This window comes from Opisthorchis viverrini (assembly GCF_000715545.1).
Source record: "Opisthorchis viverrini unplaced genomic scaffold opera_v5_12, whole genome shotgun sequence".
NCBI classification, from domain to species: Eukaryota; Metazoa; Platyhelminthes; class Trematoda; order Opisthorchiida; family Opisthorchiidae; genus Opisthorchis; species Opisthorchis viverrini.
The window spans coordinates 2,247,536-2,258,607 of record NW_008751668.1 but is presented as its reverse complement, the minus strand read 5'-3'; the positions used below and the strand labels follow the sequence as shown (position 1 = coordinate 2,258,607).

At 47.9% G+C, this 11,072-nt stretch overlaps 1 protein-coding gene across 1 annotated transcript in view; it reads right to left on the bottom strand.

Moving 5' to 3' along the window:
- The window catches only part of T265_12730 (hypothetical protein), a gene marked incomplete at both ends in the record, with an annotated part of 48,280 nt that overhangs the window by 34,359 nt on the left and 2,849 nt on the right, over nucleotides 1-11,072 (bottom strand). The window contains 3 exons of the mRNA XM_009165170.1: nucleotides 1,345-1,713; nucleotides 2,231-2,330; nucleotides 7,675-7,778. Of these exons, the coding sequence (XP_009163434.1) occupies nucleotides 1,345-1,713; nucleotides 2,231-2,330; nucleotides 7,675-7,778 (573 nt within the window). The remainder of the gene's footprint in view (nucleotides 1-1,344; nucleotides 1,714-2,230; nucleotides 2,331-7,674; nucleotides 7,779-11,072) is intronic.

Sequence of the window (11,072 nt, the reverse complement as noted above, 5' to 3'; positions counted from 1 at the left end):
CAGAGTCTCTAGCAAGGTGCACTGGGGATCTCACGGTTCGATATGTCCTTATTTATGGTTCGAGGGCGTGTTCGTTGTGTGGAAGACATAAGAACCTCTGTGTGTGACCATCTGTACGCCCGAAGGATTTTGTGGGTAAAATAATAAAAATCGTTCAGCTGTAGCGCCCTTTCTGTGTCTAGCTGCCAAGCCACTAGAAGGAAGCACGAGGGCTGGCATACTGCCAGGTTGCCCAAGCCTAGACAGAGGAGTCCAGAGGGAGAAGTCGGGTTCGAACCACGGACCTCTCCGTCAGTAAATTCGCGCTCTAACCACTTGGTCCATTTTGTGGGTGCATTGGGAACAGTAGATCAATAATGCTGAGGTATGTCACACGGTTTTCAAGAGGGTTCATTCACCATCGATAGACTGGCCGGTCACACTCCACAAGTTACGTCGGTCAGGTCATGTCAGAGCACCGCTTGCCACAAGGAGCCCTCTTCGCCCAGCCTTGTGTAGGATAAAGACGATCCAGAAGCGGTCAGTCCGTGACTTGGTAACAAAGCACGAAAGCCCCCACTAGTCAACTGGGTTGCAGTACTAACTGAGGACCCCCTGATGGAGAACGCGGGACAAGACAAAGCAATGGTTAGTGACCGTGACAGATATGGCTGTGCTACGGAGCCAAAGGGAGTCTTGCTTCAAAGCTATCGCCTTAACTGGGTAGCTTCCATTTACTTCCACACTGGACAAATAGATTCATTCGTAGTCAACTCATAGATTGCGCTGTCGCCTCCAACGTTTGGCTCTCATTCTTATTCTCCTTAGCCTTGGTGAACGAAGCTGGAACCACTGCACTTCGGTGCACGTCTTGTGAACCGAACTGAACTAAACCCTGATTCAATACATGACAGTACATGACAGTGAGTGAGACGGGTCGGTGGTTGGTGGGGTCAGACCTGGAGCCATGTTGAAAAAGCAGAGGAGAAATGAAAGTTCCATATGTGTATAACGATGATGATGATAACGATAGGCAAAAGGAACTTCGAATGTTTTGGAAAGTTCAAAGGCACGGTTAAAGCACAGAATAAGAGGGATACCATATGAATCAGGTAGCCCAGAAGTGTTGAGCTGAGGCAGCAGACGGCGAATACCTCCTCGTGGTGATAACGAGCAGAGATGTCAGGAGCTCAGTAAACTGGTACAGGGACGGGGGAAAAGGAACTGGAGGCAAAAAGACCAGCAAAGATTGCTGTTCTTTGTAAGGAGAGAGGTTCCGACTCGCAGATGCCCCAATGGTAAAAAGAGGTACGGGAGAACAAAATTTACGACCGACTGCTGTGTGCATACTCCAAACATACCTACTTCACACAGCCAAGTTCCCTCACGCGCAGCAGGTTCATCTTGCACCCTATCAGACATAGGTGTGCAGGTGCTGAGTGCAGCAACGTTGTCAACACATACCCACCAACGTACCTACAGTCTATTTTCTTTAATACCCACAGGTATCCATAGTAATGAAAACAAAATGATCCTTCAGCTGAAGCACCCTTTCGGCGCTCTGCTGTCATGTCACCTGAAGGAAGCATGAGGGCCGGGTTACTGCCGGGTTGCCCAAGCCTAGGACAGGGGATTCGGTGCACGTCTTGTGAACCGAACTGAACTAAACCCTGATTCAATACATGACAGTACATGACAGTGAGTGAGACGGGTCGGTGGTTGGTGGGGTCAGACCTGGAGCCATGTTGAAAAAGCAGAGGAGAAATGAAAGTTCCATATGTGTATAACGATGATGATGATAACGATAGGCAAAAGGAACTTCGAATGTTTTGGAAAGTTCAAAGGCACGGTTAAAGCACAGAATAAGAGGGATACCATATGAATCAGGTAGCCCAGAAGTGTTGAGCTGAGGCAGCAGACGGCGAATACCTCCTCGTGGTGATAACGAGCAGAGATGTCAGGAGCTCAGTAAACTGGTACAGGGACGGGGGAAAAGGAACTGGAGGCAAAAAGACCAGCAAAGATTGCTGTTCTTTGTAAGGAGAGAGGTTCCGACTCGCAGATGCCCCAATGGTAAAAAGAGGTACGGGAGAACAAAATTTACGACCGACTGCTGTGTGCATACTCCAAACATACCTACTTCACACAGCCAAGTTCCCTCACGCGCAGCAGGTTCATCTTGCACCCTATCAGACATAGGTGTGCAGGTGCTGAGTGCAGCAACGTTGTCAACACATACCCACCAACGTACCTACAGTCTATTTTCTTTAATACCCACAGGTATCCATAGTAATGAAAACAAAATGATCCTTCAGCTGAAGCACCCTTTCGGCGCTCTGCTGTCATGTCACCTGAAGGAAGCATGAGGGCCGGGTTACTGCCGGGTTGCCCAAGCCTAGGACAGGGGATGTCGAGATGCAGAAGTCGGGTTCGAACCACAGACCTTCAGCTCAGTAAATTCTCGCTCCCAGGTATCCATGGATAAACCACTCAATGGATTGCTACCTTGGTATAAAATCGTGGATAAACTGGTTCATAACATAACACCTCTAATTTTTTCAGTGAAAACTTCGGGGTATTCAAACAGGTAAGATTTTCATGGAAAATTGATCCTAGACCAGGTGAATGGATATGAGTGCAGCTAGAAAGACTCGAAGAAAACATGGCAGTTTAAGCGTATAGAACCACAACAATCATTGGAGCTCGAGGAAACTCAGAGATTAGCTCGCGAACTTCCTGACGAGGACGTCCGTGGTTCAAACTCAACCTCTGCATCGCGACTGCTCTTGTCTAGGCCTGTGCACCCTAGTAGTATCTCAGCCCTTGAGATCAACCTGATAAAAACTAACATCGTCCCGAAACGAACCGAGTGATGGATCAAGGATCTGCCGTTTGTAGTATGCACGTGTATACTGCTTCAATACCGCACACTACGGAGGCTCATAGGCTTTCTTTCTGTCCTCCCTCAACAAGAATTCTTATGAACACATACTGCACGTGCAAATCAGAGTGCACATTTGACCTTGAATCAAGGCCGGTCTTTAACTGATTCACGGATTAATACACAACATCGCGCCTTTCGCCAGTTTCCCGGGTCGGTTTTGTTCTTGTCGTTTAGCGCCTGTCGTTCGCCTGAAAGGCGCAAGTGAGAAATGGCGTAGCACTGCTCTTTAAGTTCTCAGAGAGGGGCATGATGCTCTCCAGCACGAGGACTCGCACAACTAGGTGTCTAATAGTGCTTTGATGCAGCGTAGACATACATCGGAGGAAGGTTATTCCACATATCTAATACCCGAAATGAGAAAATAATTTGCTTTAATCTCGTAAATCTTCTTACCATGTCCCCGACGTGTGCTTGCTGGGTCAACGGTGAAAAACCTGCTGGTCAATCCTTGTTCAAACAGGGCATAAGTAGGAATTAGGTCCCATCGGAGGCGACGATACGCCAGGAGAAAGAGGTCAAGCATCGCGAGAAGGGCTTTGTAGTCCATGGATTTGATGCCGACAACCATTTTGGGGCGGCTCGCTGGACAGGCTCAATGAGAGTGACGTCTGTCGTGCGTCCTGAGTAGACAAATTGGTTGGTGTGTTCCAGGAGCGGTCTGACGTAGGCCCCATAGAGTATTTGGAAGTCAATGCGAGCGACAAGGGAGAAAGTGTGTCGGCTCAACCGCAAAATGGCGAATACCTTCTGGGCCGACTTCTCATGGTGTAGTGGGAGGGACCTGTTTGAAAAGAGCCAAGTACTTTTTGACATCTATCCTCGTTGTGTATTCCGGGCTTTTCCCACCGTGCATGACAAAGGCATTCGTTGAGTCTCCTCCAAACGACATATTGACGCTGCATCTTCTATTGGGTTGACAATGAAGTTCCCCACGTTTATTCTGTCCCCATCTGTAACTCCCGCCCCACTTTTGTGTTTAGTGTGTACATAGGAACTGACGTTTATTTGTCCTTACCACTTCACCCATTCGGCCTTGAGGTCATCCGGCCGTTTGCAGCCGACTATGCACGTGTGACTGCCACACGTGAGCCATGGGCTAGACGCACACCCGAAATTTCTCTGAAACCGTGGTTCGAAGGAGAAAAACTTCAACATAAATTTTTAACATTTGATGGTAATTTTTCGGGCGTATTAGATCTTCCCAAACGGCCGCAGTTTTGTTGAAAGTTGTTTAAATCTACCCAACCCCCACGATATTCAAGGCCCACGATATTCATATTTTAGATGGCTGCTGTCGCTGAGCAATTGAATGCGGGGAATGATTTTGTGGAAACTTTAGCTCATTCAGTGCATTTCAATTCGCTTTGAAAGAGTACCAGAAGAAACATTTCGTTGGTTTCGTCCGTATAAACTCCAAAAAGAGCAGCAATTCGCTACTTTTGTATGGAACAGCCTTCTACCGTTGCAGCAGACATCCCTGCAGAAGCCGTGGAATTCGTCGCACCTAGTAAGTTGTGTGTACGTTGTAGCACACGTCGTACTGATTGTCCGGCAAGGTTCCACGTTCGTCGGTACCATGACTGCTTGAGGGTTACTTCCTACTACCCAGAGCACAACCATCCACGCAGCAAGTTTATTTTTGACAAGCTCCCCATCAACTCGACTGAAAAATGATGAATTAAGTGAGTGTTCTACCCCTTTGAAATGCGGTGCCTCGTCATCGGAGATTCGGCAGTGCGTCGCCGACCACTTTGGAAAGGTACTCACTATCAAGAATGTGCGTAACCATCGCGTCAAATATCGACCCCCACTGTTAAGTAGGCCGTTGGTTACCTTTTAGTCAGTTTCTTAGATGACATGTCTTCCATCATGGCCAAGTTTCGAGAGTGCGGTCGCGTGCTGCTGGTGGAATCGGAGTGTGGCAGATATAGTCAAATGTGATTTTCTCGAACGCAGCAGATAGCACTCTTTAGATGTTTCCCGGACGTCTGCACAAGCAGCTTGATCGGTTTGTTGGCAAACTGAAGCTGCTGGGTGCATGAAGCGTCTGACTGCTCAAAGCCAGCTGATGTTGCGTCAAAATGCAATTAGTGCATAGGACAACCAGCCTCCGGTGTTAGATGGCAACCGCAAGCAACCACGGTGGCGTTCGACATCAAACGATGCTGTCCCCTGTGGTCTCTGTGGCCAGCCAACTGACCCTGCTGATTGGTGGTGCCAACGTGATCGACTTCCATATCACCGTTATTGTTGCGGCAATGAGCCCTGCCCGCTGTGTTGGGAAAATCTTCAGGCGCATCCACCAAGTGAGCGCACATGTATAAATTAAACTACTCCCATTAGTTGTCGGTCAGTCTACCTACCGTTCAGCTAAAAGAGCTTGCTTTGATGTTGATCTTGATCGGTCCATGGAGTACAAGCCGAGTCTGCCCCGAAGGCAGTCGCAATAAAACTGTTTTGTCCAATTTCGGAGTTGATGGAGACCGGTAATTTGAGGCCTAATTTCTTAGCATACGCTTTGCAGACCTCGCTTTCGAATCCCGTGATGACGAGGAATTCATGTGATTGTAACTCGAAGGCCTCAAATGCCGAATCAATGAACCCATGGCAATCCGCAACGACTATACATTTATCCCTCATCTCGGTAATGGGAATTATGAACCACTAGGTAAGCAAACAAATAAAATTCAATTACATCCAGATGCTTAAATGCTGTTCCAGAAGGTTAATTGCTTGCCCATTTTCCGTTTCAGAATCCTTGTCCCGTGAAGTGGATCTTAAGAACATGAAAAATGGAGCGACTACCAATTAAGCTTGTATCAGTGATGCCAATGAATAAAATGCAATTCGCCAATGGTGTTTTCGTAAATTCATGGCGGGCGCATCATCAACGCGTGGAGTTATGAGTATGGAGCGCCGTCGTTGGCGATTGTATTACGTTGCCGTGCATAGGTGAGGCCCCATTATCTGCGTCGCGAATAGCAGTTACGCTAAGTAGCCGAGGTGAACGACAGCTCATTGTTTCGGGTAATGGAGGGAGTGGTTGAGGGGGTACAATCAAGAGTAGGATTTGGGAGCGCGCTATCAAAATGGGTGGTGATTGCATTTTGACAGGCGATGACCACCGTTGATCGTTGGGTTAGTCTATTATGTGTTGTCGGGGCATTATGGTTAGCTACGAGCATGTGTGCGGGCCTGGCAGTTACTATAGGTAGTCACGTAGGTTACGTCAAATACAGTTGCGATGTTTACTGAAGGTAGCAAACATAAACGGCATCGAGTAAGTATGAGTATGACGATAAATAGCCAAGTTAGGTGACTTCGAGTACAGTTGTGAGTATAACAGGCTGTCAGATTATGCTATCACCCATAGTTGAGTCCTTGTTTTTTACTGGTCGGCATATATATTGGATTGATGTTTACTGTAGGTAGCGAAGATAAACGGCGTCCCCTGCAGTATGAAAGACCATCAGCTTTATAGTAAGCGTTGCACATAGACACAGGTGTTGCAATTACGATAAGCAGCCAATGTAGGCGATATCAACTGCAGTTACGAGTATGACGGGCAGCCGTTGGTCGTTAAGAGGTCACGCATAGTTGGAACCTGGTTTTTATCGGCGCGCATAGATATTAGCTTGGTGATTACTGTAGGTAGCAGGCAGGTACGACAGTGAAAATTGGTGTTTATCACTGAGTTCACGCTCTCCATGATGATATAAGCAGCAGACATAAGCGAGAGCGTGCATATTTATGAGTATGACGGGCCATCGTCGGCAGTTAAATCAGGACACTTCGCATAGCCGAGGCCTACTAAACAGCGTCGCATATAGGCACTGGCCCAGCAGTTTCAATAAGTAGTCAAGGTAGGCGATATCGCGTACAGTTTTGAGTATTAGGTTAATCGGTCGCCGTTAGATTAGGTATGTATGCACAAGGACACCGACTCAACAGGTACGATCAATAACCACGTTGGATGACCTCGAGTACAGTTGTGAGTATAACGGACTGTCAGATGTGGCTATCACGCATAGCTGAGGCCTTATTTTTACCGGTCGGCATATAAATTGCACTGATGTTTACTGTAGCTAGCGAAGACAAGCGGGATCGCATATAGTTAATGGTATACAAGACCGTCATTGACCATCGGAGTATGTTACTTTGCATAGGTGCAGTCTCATTATCAACGTTGCACATAAATGCTGGCCTAGCAGTTACAAGTATTTGAGATGAGTGAAAACTAGTAGAGATACGAGTACGAGGGGCCGTCGTTGCTCATTGGACTGGGCTGCCGCGCATATGTGGGGAACCCTAATTAGCGTCACACATAGACACGGATCCAGCAGCTAAAATAAGTAGTCGAGGTGAGTGACGACGGCTACCGCCATCGTGGTGACCGCTTCATGTTTAGTGGTCACCACCTATAGAACGTCATAGTTATAATATGAAAGACGCCCACAGCATTCTAGTAACACTGTATTATCTACAAGCTAGTTATGCATATCTGGGGATGGGGATCGTCCACAGATGTCCCTCGCACTGCCACTGCAAGTTTGTGCTCTAATCTAACTTTATTGCACTTAATTGAACATGAGACCCATGGGGAAAATGCGTTGTGAGCAGGTTCACCAAACAAAGATATCCCATTTGTCTGAGCTGAGGTGTCTAAAGCAAACAAACGCATGCGACTGATCCTATAGGGTGGTATTTGCATTAAATACTCCTAAGATGTTATTTTTTCAGGAACACAACACCGAAGAACGCCGAAATATGCTGAAGTGCGATTTCGTGTTCTATGTCGCGTAAACCGGCAAAAAATCCAAATCGGCGATGGTCAATGACCTTGACATTTCGCTCACTTAAACAAAATGCTACGTGCAACATGTCACGGGAGGTGCTAATTGATTAGATAAACTTCCCATTAAAATGGTAACTTCGAAATCCCTATAGATTCGGCGAACTCAATTTGGGTGTATCAATAGCCTGCGGCCGCACGTGGGAGTGTGTTTGCTCCCCTAATTTGTAAATTTGTAGCCCAAGAGGACCGTTTGTTTTGGACGCGTACCTACTGCCGAGGTTTGTAGAATTTGTGAATTTCTCTTGCACTAATAGTACCGTATAGAGACCCAGCTCCGACTTTGTTTAACCTACTCGGAGGTTCCGGTATTGCGCGTCACTCGAAGATAGCGTTCGCCCGCTACAGTACTCGACATGATACGTCGTCTTGTTTGAAATAGAAATGTAAACTTTTGGAACAATTGTGAAGGAAACCGGATCCAAGGTGGCGGAAACGATTGAAGCCGCGGAGGAAACAATTGCAATGCAGATTGCTTCACGCACCGGTTGTTGTCAGTCACTTTGTATATTTAGTCGTAAGAGTAGTGTAGCCAAGAAAGCCTTCAGGAGCCTTAAGCTTCAGGAGTATCGGGTTAAGCGACAGATCGAGCTCCAACGGGCTCTCCTAGAGGAACATAGCGAAACCGAGTTGGCCAAAATTGGACTGGAGGCCGAAGACGACTCACCAGATGAAGCCTGGTGGCCTCAAATGAATGATTGGCGGGGTACGTGAAACAATGTCAGACAGATAAAAGACCTCTAGGATATGCTGGTTATATCAGAGGGCCATCTGTTGGGCCAAAACTGGCTGATTCCGCTACTCCAGTGTCAGCCGCCATGGACCTACCAAAGGTGGAACTATCATAATTTGATGGTAATCCGTGTCATTACTGAAGGTTTACCGCCACTTTGAGGTATACACTGGGAGCAAGGTGCAGGATGCAGGTCAGAAGTTTCTTTTTCTGATCCGCTACTGTCGAGGCGATGCGAAGGTGGCCATTGAAGAATGTGTGATGCTCCCACCGGAAGTAGCATACGCCAGGGATCGGGAGATTCTACGCAATCTCTTTAATCAGCCTCACATTATCGCCCGCTGTCTACTAGAAAGCCCGTTTCGGTTTGCACGACAGACCACCGGAGCAGCCAAGTCTTTGTCGGACTTGTGTATAAAAATGCGCAGTTGTGAAATTGCGCTGAAGCAAATGTGTTACGTCTCAGAATTGCACTCACTAGCGGTCGTAGGGAGAATTGTGCGTTCTCTTCCCTCGCCATTTTCAGGAGAAATGGGCTGAGGTGGCAGATAAAATATCTGTAAGTGGCCGGGACCCAACGTTCACGGACTTGACGGAGTTTGTGAACACGCGCTCGCGAGTTGCAAGGGGTCGGTTCGGGCAAGTGGCTCGAGAGGGAGACGTAAGGCGCCCCTCTGTAATGCCGACTTCTACCAACCAAACCATCAGACGGGATGGTTATACCAGTTTCCTAACCAACATCAGGCCAGACGCAGACGGTCGTCCAAGTGCCTGCGCATTATGTTCACAGCCCCATACAATTTCCATTTGCCAGCGCTTTCTCCCTATGAAAGTTCCTGACAGATGGAAATGCAGACGGCAGCATAATGCCTGTTTAGGAGACACCCACATGGCCAAGGATCGCAAGCCAGTAGTTCGATGCTGCCAGCCGGGTTGTAGGGGATGGCATCATAAGTTGTTACATAAATCACAACCCGGAAACAAAGCTTCGACGTCCCCAGAGGCGGAGGTTTTGTATGCCTTAACTCGAGGCATTTAGCTTCTGGCACGCCTAGGAGTTATTCCTGTCAAGCTTGACAGTCCTGCGGGAAAGATGACAACGTATGCCTTTTTAGATACTGGGTCCGACATAACGCTAGTAAAGCGCGACCTTCTGGTGAAAAATGGGGTCAGGCTGCTACCCACGTCTATGGCCATTGATACACTGGGTGGTTCCATGGGATGCACATCGGAAGCCAATGACATCACACTTTTGTCAGTGGATGAAGGCCAGTCGATAGATATTGACAAGGCATCCGTCGTTGACAGCTTACCTATGCGAGCTGTGTCATCTATCAAAGAAGCGGCTCGCAAGTGGCCGCAAATTAAGGAAGTTGCCTTCGACGAACTGACTGAAGACGATGTGGGAATCCTTATTGGTTGTGACGTATCCAAAGTGCACTGGGTCTTCGACCAGCGCCCTGGGGGCAAAAAACAGCCGTTTGCTGTGAAAACCTTACCCTGTTGGATACTTCTTGGTCCGATGAAAAACTGAGCGAAGCAGGTCGTCAGTCATCGTATAACCGGGTGCACTCAGGGCATCTAGGAGCGACTGTACAACTCGGAATTCGGAGGCACTTCAGCATCGAACATTAGTCTCTCTTTAGAGGATCGAAGAGCACTGTTGATAGTGGAGACTGGTGTGATGCGAGTAAGTGGGCACCATCAGCTACCACTCCCGTGGAAGGATAACGCACTTGCCCTACCCGATAACTTCTAGGTGGCTAGAAAACGTCCACATGCTCCGAAAACTAGACTGTGCAAGGATTGTGTTTTGCACGGAAAGTACGATAAGGTGCTTCGCGCATACCCAGAGAAACGATGCATTGAACGAGTGGCGGATGCTCCCACATTGTCATTAAATTCAAAGCAGTGGCATCTCCCATACCATCCGGTCATTCACCCGAAAGGCCAGAAAAGATTCGGATCGTATTTGGCTGCGCTGTCAAATGTCATAGCGTGTCCCTGAACGAGCACCTGCATCAGGGCCCTGATTTAACCGCAAAGCTTGTAAATGGTATGCTGGGATATCGTTTAGAGCAAGTTGCTGTGCCGATATCAAAGAGATGTTCCCACAGGTTAAGGTTGACCCCTGTGATAGAAGTGCCCTGAAATTCCTGCGGTGGGAAAACTATGCGTTCTTTTGAAAACCTTCTGTATTTCAATGGACGTCTCATCCGTTTAGGACCGCCTCCTCCCCTTTCTGTGCAACGTTCGCCTTACGAAATACCGTTGAGGGATTTGGCTCAGATTATACCGTCCAAACCTGCAGCGCAATAGGCAAAAATCTATGTGCTGATGACGGCTTAAAGTCATGGCTGGACTCTGTAACGGCTAAGTGCTTCGTCAACGAGATAAGCGCTTTACTCTCAAAGGGGGTTTTCCGCATGAGGAGCTGGTCTCTCAACGATCGCGGGGTGTTGTCAGCAACTGATCCAACCGAACTCAGGTCCGGTGCGAGAAACTTATCTACGGACCCATTGCCAATGAAGCGTGCCCTAGGGGTGCAGTTGGATACGGAAACT